The sequence below is a fragment of the Nyctereutes procyonoides genome, unplaced genomic scaffold, assembly GCF_905146905.1.
Source record: "Nyctereutes procyonoides isolate TBG_1078 unplaced genomic scaffold, NYPRO_anot_genome, whole genome shotgun sequence".
Taxonomy (NCBI): Eukaryota; Metazoa; Chordata; class Mammalia; order Carnivora; family Canidae; genus Nyctereutes; species Nyctereutes procyonoides.
In genome coordinates this window covers 7,277,810-7,293,645 of record NW_026575117.1, presented here as the reverse complement: position 1 = coordinate 7,293,645, position 15,836 = coordinate 7,277,810, and the positions used below count along the sequence as shown (strand labels likewise).

The following is a 15,836-nucleotide window of genomic DNA, read 5'->3' as shown; positions in this document are numbered from 1 at the left end:
TCTAGAAGAAATACAACATAAAATAGACATGAAAAAACTTGGACAATTAAAAAGTAAGAGAGAAAGAGCTGAACAATATGGGTTGAACATGCAGCTGACATATGAGGTTTGTGGCATGGAAATCACAGGTCTAATGAGTCCTGCAGGGCAGATGGCATTCTAGACGAGGAGGCAAGCTTATCATAAGATAGCATATCAGAAGTGTCCTGGGAGAGATCCTACTCAGAAAGAGGGAAAGGAATTTTAAGATTAGTAAAGCTACATGCCCAGGAGACAGAGGAAATACTACTTATTAAACATAAGGTTAATATGGAATCACTGTTCATACTTATGACCCAATATATATAGGGACTGAGGTTTGGATGGAGGATGAGAAAATGAAAAGGGTTAGTTCTAGAGATGCAATGGAGAAAAACTATACAAAACAAGGAAAATGCAGATTATCAAATACAAATCTGTGGATAGAAGAGGATAACATCACCATGGGAAGTAAGAGAAAAGGAACTCTGTTTGAGAAATAAGGACACACAGCCAATCTTGGTGTGGTCAATCAAGAAAACTGTTATGACCTTTGTATAGAAATAAAATAATTTTACCTTATCCTATTCTCTAAGCATGTTATTCTGATGAATAACATTATAAAGCAGGGGCACCTGGCTGGCTCAGTCAAAAGAGCATGAGACTCTTGATCTCAGGGTCATGGGTTCGAGCACCACAGTGAGTGCAGAGATTACTTAAAAATAAATAAATAAACATCTTGTGCTCACTTCGGCAGCACATGTACTAAAATTGGAATGATACAGAGATTAGCATGGCCCCTGTACAAGGATGACATGCAAATAAATAAACATCATAAAAAAAAAACATAAACTAAACTTCATTCTAAAAGTATGGGAAGAAATATTTCTTATATGCAATATCTAATGAAACAAATTTGCAACCTTTCTTAGAAATAATTTAAAAAGCAATAAATCTAAGATGGACTTAATTTATAAATTATCTAATTTATGTCTGAAAAGTTTGATAAAAACAGAAATACTACAAAGGATGATCAAGAATTTTACATCAGGGACGCCTGGGTGGCTCAGCGGTTGTGCATCTGCCTTCAGCTCAGGGCGTGATCCCGGAATCTGGATCAAGTCCCACACTGGGGTCCCTGCGAGGAGCCTGCTTCTCCCTCTGCCTATGTCTCTGCCTCTCTCTCTGTCTCTCATAAATAAATGAATAAATATTTTTTAAAAATTTACATCAATAGAAATGTCTGTTCTCTACAGTATCTGGAAAGAATTGGGCTTGAAAGTGGGGGAGTGTGGTTATTCCTTAAGATCCTGACTGTCCCTTGTCCATTATCACCACAATTGTTCAACATAGTACTGGAAGTCCTAGCTTTAGCAATCAGACAACAAAAGGAAATAAAAGGCATCTGAACTGGCAAAGAAGAAGTCAAACTCTAATGTCTCTCACGTCACTCTCTGAAGATGACATGATCTCAGTGTGGAAAACCCACAAGACTCCACCTCAAAATTGCTAGAACCCATATAGGAATTCAGCAAAGTGTCAGAATATAAAATCAATGCACGGAAATCAGTTGTATTTCTGTACACTAACAATGAGATAGAAGAAAGAGAAATTAAAGAGACAATCCCATTTACAATGGCACCAAAAACCATAAGACATCTAGGAATAGACCTAATCAAAAAGGCAAAGGATCTATACTCCAAAAACTATATAGAATACTCATGAAAGAAACTGAGGCAAATACAAAGAAATGCAAAAATGTCCCATGCTTATAGATTGGAAGAACATGGTAACCTGGGTGGCTCAGCGGTTTACTGCCACCTTCAGTCCAGGGCGTGATCCTGGGGACCTGGGATCAAGTCCCACGTCGGGCTCCCTGCATAGAGCCTGCTTCTCCCTCTGCCTGTGTCTCTGCCTCTCTCTCTCTCTCTCTCATGAATAAATAAATAAAATCTTTTAAAAAATTGGAAGAACTAATACTGTTTGTTTCTTTTTTAAGAACTAATACTGTTAAAATGCCAATGCTGCCTAGAGCAATCTATACATTCAATGCAATCCCTATCAAAATATCATCAACTTTTTTCAGAGCTGGAATAAATAATCCTAAAATTTCTAAGGAACCAGAAAACATCACGAATAGCCAAAGGAGTGTTGAAAAGGAAAACCAAAGCTGGTGGCATCAAAATTCCAGACTTAAAAAAAAAAAATTCCAAGACTTCAAGCTTTATCATAAAGTTGTAACCATCAAGACAGTATGGTACTGGCACAAGAAAAAGACATATAGCTCAATGGAACAGAATAGAGAATCCATAAATGGACCCTCCACTCTATGGTCAACTATTCTTCAATGAAGCAGGAAAAAATATCCAATGGAAAAAAGATATTCTTCAACAAATGGCATTGGGAAAATTGGACAGCCACAGGCAGACGAATGAAACTGGACCATTTTCTTACACCATACATAAAAATAGACTCAAAATGGATGAAAGACTTAGCTAAATGTAGAGACAGGAATCCATCAAAATCCTAAAGGAGAACACAGGCAGCAACCTCTGTGACCTTAGCCACAGCAACTGCTTACTAGGTATCTCTCTCCAAAGGCAAGGGAAACAAAGGCAAAAATGAACTATTGGAACTTCATCTAGATAAAAGGCTCTTGGCACAGCAAAGGAAACAGTCAACAAAACCAAAAGACAACTGACAGAATGGGAGAAGATATTTGCAAATGTCTTACCAGATAAGGGGGCTAGTATCCAAAATCTATAAAGAACTTACCAAACTCAACATCCAAAGAATAAATAATCCAATCAAGAAATGAGCAGAAGACATGAACAGGCATTTCTACAAAGAAGACATACAAATGGCCAACACACATGAAAATATGTTCAACATCACTCAGCATCAGGGAAATGCAAATCTAAATCACAATGAGATACTACCACACAATGGCTAAAATTAACAAGTCAGGAAAAACAACAGATGTTGGTGAGGATTTGGAGAAAGGGGAACCCTCTTAACACTGCTGGTGGGAATGTAACTGGTACAGCCACTCTGGAAAACAGTATGGAGATTCCTCAAAAAATTGAAAATAGAGCTACTCTATGATCCAGCAATTGCACTACTAGGTATTTATCCCAAAGATACCAATGTAGTGATCCAAAGGGGCACCTACACCCCAATGTTTATAGCAGTAATGTCCACAAAAGCCAAACTATGGAAATAGCCCAAATATCCATTGACAGATGAATGGATAAAGAAGATGTGGTATATATACACAATAGAATGCTACTCAGCCATAAAAAAAAAAAAAAAAGAAATATTGCATTTGCAACACCATGGATGGAACTAGAGAGAATTATGCTAAGTGAAATAAATCAATCAGAGAAAGATAATTATATGATCTCACTCATATGTGGAATTTAAGAAACAAACCAGAAGATTATAGGGGAAGGGAGAGAAAAATAAAACAATATGAAATCAGAGAAGGAGACAAACCATAAGAGACTCTTAACTCTAGAAAACAAACTGAGGGCTATGGGAGGGAGGTGGAGGGATGGGGTAACTGGATGATACACTATATGTTAATTAAAAAAAAAATCCTAACTGTCCCTGTGATTCAGTCTCATCAACACAAGAAGCACATTCCTCTTCACTCACCAAGCCTAGACAATTCCATCTTGTTTTTAGACCAAGTATAATACTGCAAAAGCCCTTTATAGGCCTGAATAAGATTGATTAACACTTCCTGGGAAGCTGACTTTTCACCATATCTCCACGTCTCCGCATGACTGAGATTTCTATTTGCATCTTCAAACATTCCATGATGCAGAAGGTATAATGCATGTTGTAAGGAGATCTGAAACAATAATAAGAAAAAGCCCAAATAGGTCATTAGATATTCATTACCCAAAAACTCAATGAATATATATGCTAGGCTAAGACCTTGGTAAGGCACAGATGATATAACAACACTGTCATCAAAAATGTCAATTTAGCAAAGAGGAAAGATACATGAAATAACATTATGTAAATAAGCTAAATTATATAAATTTACAGAAGACAGTGTGATCTGGTGACAGACAATCCTGGCTCAGATACTACCTAAAGTTAATAAACCTGAGTATGTTACTTGCCTTTTGTCTTATGGGTTATAGGGAACAATTATTAACCCTTCAGAAGGCTGTTATGAGGACTAAATGAGATAATATTTGCACACTACCTAGTACCTACTTTAACCCATAGCAGGTGATCAATGACTTATTTTATACATGTCACATAAGCTTGGAGAAAACATCTTAAGAAGGAGTACTGAAGAATGGCATTGGTTCAGATGGAAAAGTAAATCCCTGATACAAAAGCAGTAAGAATAAATACACAAAGGTCGGGAGGACACTTAGAAGGGGAATAATGGAAGTACAACTAATCATGTGAGTAAAGCCAGAGTTCAAGGCCTTCATCACAAACTATTCCAACAATTTCTCAACTGGTTTCTTCAACCCTGTCCCCCCTACAATCCACCTTCCATGTGGTTGCCAAAGAAATCTCATTTATATAAAACCCCTCAATGGCCCCCATTGCCTACAGGATAAAATCTTAAGTTCCACAGGGATGGCACAGAGGGTCCAGCTGACTTCTCCTGGCTTCTACTCAATTGACTTTTAAAGTAACAAAAGCACTGGATAGAGGGCTATCAAACTCATCAATGCCTGCCGTGTCTGCCCACCCTCTTTCCTAATAGGTCCAAGTAACATCCACTTGCTTTTTCAGCCTCATCTGAAGCATCACTCATTTGCTCACAGCACTCTCCCGATTCTAGAGAGCTGACCATTCCCCTTTTGCCTTCTCACTGCATCTGGCGTTTCTACTCTGGTACCCACAATTTATCCCATGTACGTGCCTGTCTCCCTCTACGGCATATGTATATGTGTCTGGAATATGTCTGGAAAATAGCAGTGTTTTTTTTAAACTATTAACAAGAAATGCTTCATTGCCTATCCTAATTATCACCCTCAGACCCTAAAGTGTGAAGTAAGGTTCCTTTCAGATTTCTTCACTTCAATTGAATAGATTCCATGGGCTTCAAAGAATTCAATAATATAGTTAATATTCGACCCTCCCTCCCCAAATGGCTACCCAGTTTGTTCTTGAAAGAAGAGAAGGGACCATACAATTAAGACAGGCCATTCCTTTTTCCAACTGCTCAGTTGGAAATTTCTTCCTTAAGCAGAACCTTAAGCCACTTCCATTTAAATTCCACTTATAGTATACCTGGGCTACTAGAGAATAAGATCATAAGAGAGCATTGGACACATAAGTGGAAATTTGGGAAAATTTTTTCTAATAAGAATCCTAATCTGGGGGAAACCTTTCTTCAAAATAAGCAAGCAGTGAGAATGTAAGATGGCGTACGGTTAAACGTAGAGTTAATCTTTGTATATTTTATATTTACTTATATACATCTTTCTATACATTTTTGTATAAAACATGACCCAGCAATTCGACTCCTAGGTATGTACATACTTAAAGGAATTCAAAATAGGAACTCAAACAGATACTTGTCTTTTGTTTTTGCATTGTTTTGTTTTAGATTTTATTTATTTATTTATGAGAGACACAGAGAAAGAGAGGCAGAGACATAGGCAGAGGGAGAAGCAGGCTCCATGCAGAGAGCCTGATGCAGGACTCGATCCCAGGACTCCAGGATCACGCCCTGGGCCGAAGGCAGGTGCTCAACCACTGAGTCACCCAGCGTCCCTCTCAAACAGATACTTGTATACCAATGTTCACTCTGGCACTATTCACAATAGCCAAAAGGTTGAAACAACCCAACCACAGATGGATAAGCAAAATGTGATAGGTACAGACAACAGAAGGCTAATGAGTCCTAAAAAAGCCATAAAAAGTTGTTATACACACAATATAAATAAATCTTGAAAATACTATGTTAAGCAAAAGAAGCTAAACACAAAAGAACTAATACTATGTGATTCCACTTACATAAAATACTGAGAATAGGTAAATTCATAGAACAGAGAACAGATTATTAGAGGTTACCAGGGGTTGGGAAGAAGAAACAGGGAGTAATTGCTTAATGGGTACAAAGTTTACATTTGGATGATGAAAAAGTTTTGGAAATGCTGGTGGTGGTCACATGACACTGTGGATGTTATTAGTGCCACTGAGTTGTACACTTATACTGGTTAAAAAAAGGTATTTTATGTTATATATATTTCACTGCAATAAAAAAATTGGAAAATAGGAAAAACAAAAACAAAACAAAAAAAGAACCACTGAGTAATATTTAGGTTTTGCAGGCCATATGGCCTCTGTCACAACTACTCAACTCTGTCATCTGTCATGCTATAAGCAGCTATGACAATGAAATGAATGGGTGTGGCTATGTTTCAATAACTTATTGTAGAGATATTGGGGGGAAAAAAGTAAAGCATTTAAAACCTTATTGAAAAAGTGCTCTTTTTAGTCAAACATATACCATAAAGAGGGAGATATCTAACACTGTGGAAACATCTCAATGCTTTTGGATGAAACTCTAATAAAAAAAAAAATGTGGAGAGGAAGTTCCACCTACATCTTAGAATATTAACACATTTTTATGAAAGGATTAGAGTTAATATTGCTAAAATATTCAAACTATGCAAAGCCATCTATAAAGTCAATATAATCCTGTCAAAAGTCCAGTGGCGGGATCCCTGGGTGGCGCAGTGGTTTAGCGCCTGCCTTTGGCCCAGGGCGCGATCCTGGAGACCCGGGATCGAATCCCACGTCGGGCTCCCGGTGCATGGAGCCTGCTTCTCCCTCTGCCTGTGTCTCTGCCTCTCTCTCTCTCTCTCTCACTGTGTGCCTATCATAAATAAATAAAATTAAAAAAAAAAAAAAAGTCCAGTGGCATTTTTCACAAAAGTAGAAAAAAAGACCCTAAAATGTGTATGGAACCACAAAAGACCCCAAATAGCCAAAGCAATCCTGAGAAAGAACGAGGAAGCTGGAGGCATTGCACTTCCTGATTCAAACTATATCATAAATCTATAGTAATTAAAGCAGTATGGTGCTCACATAAAAACAGACACACAGGCCAACAAATAAAGCCTGAAATAAAAAGCCCAGAAATAAAACCACACATCTATGGTTGACTAATATTTGACAAGGAAGCCAAGAATACTCAAGGGAGAAAAGAAGTCTCTTTAATAAAAGGTGCTGGGAAAATGGGATATTCTCAAAATAATGAAACTGGTCCTCTATCTTATACTATTCACAAAAACTAACTCAAAATGAATTAAAGACTTAAATGTTAAAACATGAAATCATAAAACTCCAAGAAGAAAACACAGGAAAAAAAGGTCCTCAACATTGGCGTTGGCAATGATTTTTTTTTTTTAATATGACACCAAAAGCACAAAAGCAACAAAAGCAACAAAAGCAAAAGTCAACAAATGAAGCTATATTAGCCTAAAAGGCTTCTGTACAGCAAGAGAAATAATCAACAAAACGAAATGGTGGTCTATGAAATGGGAGAAAATATCTGCAAGTTATATATCTGATATGCAGTTAATATCCAAAATAAATAAAGAATTCATACAATTCTACAGCAAAAAACCCCAGGGGCACCTGGCTGCCTCAGTCAGTGGAGCATGAGACTCTTGATCTCAGAGTTGTTGAGTTTGAGCCCCGTGTTGGATGTGGAGATCACTTAAATTTAAAAATTTTAAAAATATATATTTTTAAATATCCAATTTAAAAAATGGGCAGAGAACCTAAATAGACATTTCTCCAAAGAAACACAATTGGCCAAGTACATAGAAAGCTGTTCAACATCACCAGCCATCAGGGAAATGCAAATCAAAAACAATGAGATACCAGCTCACATTTATCAGATATCACTATTAACAAAACAAGAGGTAACAAATGCTGGCTAAGATGTGGAGAAAATATAACTCCTATACCCTGTTGGTGAGAATGTAAATACAGCCACCAAGGAAAACAATATACAGGCTTCTCAAAAAAAACTAAAAGTAGAACTACATATGATTTAGCAATTCTACTTCTGGGTCTATATCCAAAGGAAATGTAACCAGTATCTTGAAGAGATTTCTATACTCTCATGTTCACTGCAGCATTATTCACAATAGCCAAGACATGGAAACAAACTTGGGGTCCATAAAATGTCATATAGGTCTACATAAACACAATGGAATATTATTCAGTAATTTAAAAAAAAAGAAGGAAATCCTTCCATTTTGGTTAACATGAATGGAACCTCAGAGCATTATGTTCAGTGAAATAAGTCAGAAAAACACAAATATTGTATGATCTCACCACCTACATGTGGAATTTAAAAACATCAGCCTGAGAGAGAGTAGAATGGTGGTTAAGGGGTGGAGAAAATGGGAGACATAGGTCAAAAGGTACAAACTTACAGTTAAAGATGAGTAAGTTCCAGAGATCTAATGTATGGAATGGTAACCATAATCAGTAACAATGGATTATTTACTTGAAAGTTGCTGTAACAGTAGAGCTTGAATGGTCTCGCCATAGCAACAATAAAGTGGTATACATGAGGTGAAGGACGTGTTAACCTTATGTGGTAAACATTTCACAATATACACATGGATCAAGTCATCATGCTATACACCCTAAGCTCACACAATATATAATATTTTCCAAATTCAAATTCCCAATTTGTTTTAGCTCTTTCCTTTTTGCAAAGGCATCAATTCCTAGAGAAATGAAATGACATAAGCAGAGATGTTAGAATTTGGCCCAGCGCCATAATGAAACACAAGTGCCTTCTCTCAAGGACTGGTTTTGGCAGCCAGAGATATACAAAGAGAAGGTATTTTCTCTCAGAGAACAAGGTAGGCAGCAGGAAATTGAGATGCAAATGGCTTTTACAACGTGACTTCCTTTCAGCCTCCTTTATTTATCCATGTGTCTCACCCGTTTCCATGCCTTTTACATTATTACCTACCTATCCCTCAAACTATTTTTAAAAAAATGAACATTGCAAATGTAAATTCACAAAGCCTGCATTCTCACCTTTAAGTAATTCATGACACCAATATTCTTCATCCTGTCAGCAAAGGTATTGAAAGTCTCCATGTTGCTTTTGGGATGATAAAACAAAATTTCACTTCCAAGCTTCCAAATAATCTATCAAAACAGAAGTTACTAATAAAAATGTAAAATCCGTACCTTAACAAATTTCTAAGAATGCTATTTTTGTTCTGTTTACAACCTATAATTCATTTTCCCAGATAACACTCCTGTCAACATTTTACTGTTTTTCATTTCACCCAGTAAAACTAAATACTTTATCTTACGCAAGAAAGTTTTTTTCCAATTAAATTAAAATACCAGATGGCTATACTAGTGCCACTTTAAAGGTAGTAGTCTAAAGAAGGTAGTCTATTGAAGACAGAATTTTTAATTAGTATGGGGCAAGAATATTAAGGTCAGAAAACTTGGTTCTTCACTGCTCTTGGTCTCATCTTTATTATCCACAAAATGAGAGCAACAGACTAGATGTTTCCTGAGACATCACTAAGCTCTGTAACTACAGACTATATTTAACCTATATTTAGAACTATAACTTAAAATTTGTCATTGGCTACAGCCAAATTTTAATAAAGTATGATTTCTCCCCAGAGCACCAGAACTTTGATAGAACTTGGAGCCCTTCTTTTTCATGGGGGCGAAAGTCTATTTCTTTTGCCCCAATTTAAAGTATTCCATTATTGACCTTAAAAGTAAATTTAAGAGAATTTTAAATCAATTCTTTCTGTGAACAGACATAATAGTTGTTTGGTATAATCATAATACTTACCTTCCCAACTCAGAAAAAAAAAAAAGAGGTTAAGATTTCCTTTGTAGAATAACCAAACTATAGTCTCTGGAGCTTAAAGAAAATTTGTAGATTTTCTACCACAGCTGTTCTTAAACCTAGTTATGTATAAGAATTACCTAGGACTCTTGCTAAATATAAATATTCTGATTCAGTATAGGGTGGAGCACAAGAATCTGTATTTTCAACAAAAGCCCTAGCTAATTCAAAAAGAGGCAGATGGGGCACCTGGGTGGCTCAGTCAGTTAAGTGGCTGACTTTGGCTCAGGTCATGATCTCAAAGTCCTGGAATCAAGCCCCACTTTGGTGGGGTGGGGGGTGGGGGGGAATTCACGATGCTCATCAGGGAGTCTGCTTCTCCCTCTCCCTGTCCCGCCACTCATATTGGCTCTCTCTCCTCTCAAAATGAATAAAATCTTAAAAAAAAAAAAAGAGGCAGACAAGTGTCTGAAAACCAAGGATTCAAATCCTTCATCTTATAATACAATTTTGAACAAAAAGAACCTAACCTATAAACTTGTCCAGTGTTTAATAGATGCACATTAGCTTTGTCCATAAACTAAATTTTTAACCAATAATTAATTTTTTTCTCTCAGATTTTATTTTGGCTCCACCAAATTATCTAATTGATGCAATGCTTACTGTACTAGTCAAAGCTACTTGAGATATTCATGTGAAGTTATTTATAGGTAAACTGTATATTACTGAAGAAATTTATAAGTATATTCTAGGCCCTGTTCAAGATCCCTCCTCTCATGAAATTTACATTCTATTGTAGAGAGACAATAACCAAGAAATAGAATAATTAAATTGCAAGTACTGTGGGAAAAGAATGGAGCAGGCAAAAGGAATCAGGAGTGACTGCTGGAAAGTGGAGAGGTGGTATGGAGCTGCAATTTTATTTTATTTTATTTTATTTTTAAATATTTTATTTATTTATTCATGATAGTCACACAGAGAGAGACAGAGAGGCAGAGACACAGGCAGAGGGAGAAGCAGGCTCCATGCACCGGGAGCCCAACGTGGGATTCGATCCGGGGTCTCCAGGATCACGCCCTGGGCCAAAGGCAGGCGCCAAACCGCTGCGCCACCCAGGGATCCCTGGAGCTGCAATTTTAAACAGTCACTGGAGGCCTTGCTGAAAATGAGACTTGATGGATAACCAATAGTGGTATCTGAAGAAAGACCCTTCCGAGTAAAGGAACAGCTAAGGCAAAGGCAATCAGGCAAAAGTACAGACGGCCTGTTCAAGCAAGAACAGGGAGCTAGTGAGTTTGGAGGAAAAAATAAAACAAATATCTGAGTAACAGGAAATGAGGTCAGAGAGGTCAAAGGGGGAGAGGGAGTGAGCAGACCATACAGAACTTGCTGGCAGTCATAGGGACTTTGGCTTTTCTCTGAGTGAAATGGGAAGTCATTACAGTTTCCAGAACAGAAGTGACATGATCTGGCTTGTGTTTTAAAAGGATCATGCTGCATCATTAGCCACTGGGGAAATACAAATCAAAACCACAATGAGGTACCACTCCCTAACCACTAGCACGGCTTTTATCAGGAAGACACAGTAACAAAAGCTGGCAAGCCTGTGGAGAAATTGGAACCCTCACAGATTGCTGGGGGGTAGGGAGCTGATGTAAAATGGTGCAGCCACTTTGGAAAACCATCTGGTAGTTCCTCAAGAGGTTAAACACAGTTACTGTATGACCCACAACTCCACTCCCAGGTACATACCCAAGAGAAATTTCAACCAGCATCCCTAACAAAAGTGTGCACGTGAATGTTCATAGCAGCATTAATTATAACCAAAAAGTGCAAACAACTCAGATGTCTAACAACTGATGAAGCGATACATAAAATGTGATGGAATATTACTTTGCAATAAAAAGGAATGAAACACTGGGGCACCTGGGTGGCTCAGTCAGTTGAGCATCCAACTCTTGATTTTGGCTCAGACCATGATCTCTCATGAGATCGAGTCCAGCATTGGACTCTGCTCAGAGTGAAGTAAGCTTCTCTCTCTTTTCTCCTCCCCCCACCCCAACACACATGGACTCTCTTGTTCTAAAATAAATTACAAAAGAAAATGAAAGGAATGAAATACTAATACATATTGCAATGAAGCTAAACTTGAAAGCATTATGTCTGGAGGAAAAAAGTCATGTACAAAGGTTGTGTATCGGGATCCCTGGGTGGCGCAGCGGTTTGGCGCCTGCCTTTGGCCCAGGGCGCGATCCTGGAGAACCGGGATCGAATCCCACGTCGGGCTCCCGGTGCATGGAGCCTGCTTCTCCCTCTGCCTGTGTCTCTGCCTCTCTCTCTCTCTCTCTCTCTCTGTGACTATCAATAATTAAAAAAAAAAAAAAAAAAAAAAAAAAAAAAAAAAAAAAACCTCCAAAGGTTGTGTATCATAAAATTCACTTACATGGAATATCCAGAATCGCAAGTAGATTAGTGGTTGGCTGGGGAATGGGGTAACGAAGGGAGGAATAGTGAGTGACCTCAAGTGGGCATAGGGTTGTTTGGGGGCGGGAGGGAGCAAAAATGTTTGAAATTCAGATTGTGGTAATGGCTGCACATCTCTGTGAATATATGAAAAAATACTGAATTGTACAATTTAAATGTGTGAACTGTATGTGTTAATCATAAAACCGTTTTTTTAAAAGGATCACCCTGGTCACTATGTTGAAAAGAAACTGGGGGGGCACAGGATGGCAAGCAGTCATCTAAGTGAGGGGACAGTGGCTTGGATCAGCATGCAGCAATGCAGGGGTGAGAGGTATTTGGACTGAATTTTTTTTTAAAGATTTTATTATTTGAGAGAGAATGAGAAGCAAGTGAGTGAGCACACATGAGGTAGGGAAGGGGCAGAGGGAGGGAGAAGCAGACATCCCAACAAGCGGGGAGCCCAACGTGTGCGCTCAAGCCCAGGATTCTGGGCTTGTGACCTGAGCTGATGTCAAACACTTAACTGAATGAGCCACCCAGGCACCCCTCAGACTGAATTTTGAAAGCAGAGCCAACAGGACTTTTTCATGGTTTGGATAAGGGGGCATAAAAGAAAGAGAACGTAAGAATCTGCCCCCTCCCCCCCAAAAAAACAAACAACAACAAAAACAAAACAATAAAAAGAATCTGGCCCCAGTGATTAGATACATAAAATAACCATCACCTGAGATGAGGAAAATTAGGTTTGATGGTGAAGATCAGAAGACCTATTTTATGTTAGTGTGACAGGATTGTTCACTATCCAAGTGGTGATGTGGGATATGAATGCTGGGATATGGGAACATGGACATGAAGAGATGTCAGGGCCACAGATATACAATTGGGAATTGTCCACCATATAGACTAAATTTAAGGACATAAAACTGAATGAGATCACCAGAGGTGAGTTCAGATAAAGAAGACTAAAGACTGAGTCAAAAGGCCGAGAGACAAAGAGCATTCGCAGAATGAGGCTGAGGAAAGCCAGTGAGGTGAGAGAAAACTGAGAGAGATGCTGTAGTGTACTGGAAGCCAGATAAAGAAAGTTTATCACACAGGAGGGAGTGATCTACAGTCTTAAACACTGCTGACGGAGCAAGTTCTATGAGCACTGAGAACTGGGCACTGTTGACCTTGACAAAGTAATTTGATTTTTTTTTTAAACATTTTTTTCAAGATTTATTTATTTATTTATTCATGATAGACATAGAGAGAGAGAGAGAGAGAGAGGCAGAGACACAGGCAGAGGAATAAGCAGGCTCCACACCGGGAGCCCGACGCGGGACTCGATCCCGGGACTCCAGGACCGCGCCCTGGGCCAAAGGCAGGCGCCAAACCGCTGAGCCACCCAGGGATCCCCGACAAAGTAATTTGGAAGAAGTGGTGATGCTGGTGATCAGGGGAGCCTAACTGGAGAGGGCTTAGAACAAGTATTCATAGTCTTTTAAGGGGTTTTGCTGAAAGTGGAAATGGGATAATTGGGCACACCTGTGGAGGAAGTGGGGGTCAAGAGAGGATTTTAAGATGGAAGAAATAATATGTTTGTATGGGGATAGGAAACATTCTACAGAGAGGGGGGAAATGATACAGGGAGAGAATAATTATTGGAAGATATGAATAGTGGGGAATCTGAGAGTTCAGAGTTCACACTTTTGAGTTTCCTTTAAAATCTTAATATGTAGGGGATCCCTGGGTGGCTCGGTGGTTTGGTGCCTGCCTTTGGCCCAGGGCATGATTCTGTAGTCCCAGGATCAGGTCCCGCATCGGGCTCCCTGCATGGAGCCTGCTTCTCCCTCTGCCTCCCTTTCTATGTGTCTCTCATGAATAAATAAATAAAATCTAAAAAAAAAAAAAAAAATCCTAATAAGTAGGGACACCTGGGTGGCTCAGCGGTTTAGTGTCTGCCTTCGGCCCAGGGTCTGATCCTGGAGTCCTCCGGATCGAGTCCCACATTGGGCTCCCAGCATGGAGCCTGCTTCTCCCTCTGCCTTTGTCTCTACCTCTCTTTCTATGCCTCTCATGAATAAATAAAATCTTTAAAAAAAAAAAATCCTGATAAGTAAAAGAATTGTGAGAAACAATGTTCCAATACAAACTCTCCACCCAAAACTACTTTTAATAGCTTTTAGAAAAATCAATTTGAGATCCTGCAAATGCCATTCAGGGACCAGCTTAGGCAGAAACTCAAGTATCTGTGATCTCCTCCAGCAGACTCACACTTCACTTACCTCAGGTGCGGCCTGCCTCTTGTAGCTATCTGAATCTTCCAAGATCTGAAAATAACTGTGCATGTATTCTGCAGCTTGCTGCCACTGGTGCTTCAGCAGAGCTTCTTGAATAAAACTCAAACAAGCACTTGTTGTCTGAGCAAAATCCTTCTCCTTTTTCCCTCCAGTTGCTACAGATTAAAGAGAAAAGTCTTTAACCACAGTGATTCCAATTCAAGTTTAAAAAACTTACTTCTGATAAGCAGAAGTTTTATCAAGTGGAACAGCAGTTATAACTTAATAGGCCATCCCTAATATCAAAGCAAGTTTTACTTGAAACAAACTCTTCCACACTATTTTGACTAGTCTTAGCAAATGAAAAAAAAAATGTCTAATTTGGAGATACCTAATTTAATATTTTTGGGCTACCAGAGTACCAGAGGCTCCAAATCTGACTCAATCATCCTTTTATCTTTGCACTCAACAATCTGCATAATATCTCCCAAAGAGGGCCCCAAAAGCAAGACCCAAATATTTTGAATGGGTAAAAATCATTAGGTTATCCTAGACAAGCATGGTCTTTACTACCTAGCAGCATTCTAAAAACTCCAAAAGGTGAGTTTTTATATTTCAAGTTCCCAGTAACTCAATGATATTAAATACAAATGGGATTTAACGGTAATAGACATTAGCATTTATCTCTCTAAAGTATGGACAATCTTCACGTTAAGAATATCTGGACTTAGTTACAACCTCGATTTAGGAGTGACTGGTTGCACACTGCCACCTCCTCTTCTCTTTCCACACCACCATAGGACCCCTATAGGCCAGCGGTCTTCCATCAAGGGTACCCTGACCCCCGGGAATACACAGACACATAGAGGCACTGTGCAAAGATAGTTTGAGAGAAATCAACTTGCAGATCTTCACTTTCCTCATACTCTTTCCTAAAATTAATCTCCTAGAGAATTGTTGTTCTACAGTCAAGGCTGCACAACTGAAATCATTGTATATTACCTTAAGGTGAGAATATAAGGGTAAATATTGAGAAAGTGAATGACTACAACACACCCTTTTGCAAATCGGGTGTTTTCCAAGTCTTTGCTATCAAAAGTGTGGGGGACACCTGGGTGGCATAGTCGAGCACACAGTTGGCTGAGCATTGCACTCCTGATTTTGGCTCAGGTCATGATCTAAGGGTCCTAGGATCAAACCTAGCATCAGACTCTGCCCTCAGCTGGGGACTCTCTAACCCTCTCCCTCTCTCC

The 15,836-nt window shown here is 38.7% G+C and overlaps 1 protein-coding gene and 1 non-coding gene across 7 annotated transcripts in view; one reads left to right on the top strand and one right to left on the bottom strand.

Moving 5' to 3' along the window:
• TAF1A (TATA-box binding protein associated factor, RNA polymerase I subunit A) overlaps positions 1-15,836 on the bottom strand; it is a 33,022-nt gene that overhangs the window by 12,970 nt on the left and 4,216 nt on the right. For all 6 annotated transcript variants that reach the window (XM_055334329.1, XM_055334328.1, XM_055334332.1 and 3 more), the window contains 3 exons: positions 14,590-14,759; positions 9,073-9,186; positions 3,676-3,874 (listed from right to left, as the gene is read on the bottom strand). In XM_055334329.1, coding sequence (XP_055190304.1) covers positions 3,676-3,874; positions 9,073-9,186; positions 14,590-14,759 — 483 coding nt within the window. The remainder of the gene's footprint in view (positions 1-3,675; positions 3,875-9,072; positions 9,187-14,589; positions 14,760-15,836) is intronic.
• LOC129515441 (U6 spliceosomal RNA) lies at positions 760-863 on the top strand. Its single transcript, XR_008665580.1, has one exon. It is a non-coding gene; the product is annotated as a U6 spliceosomal RNA (small nuclear RNA).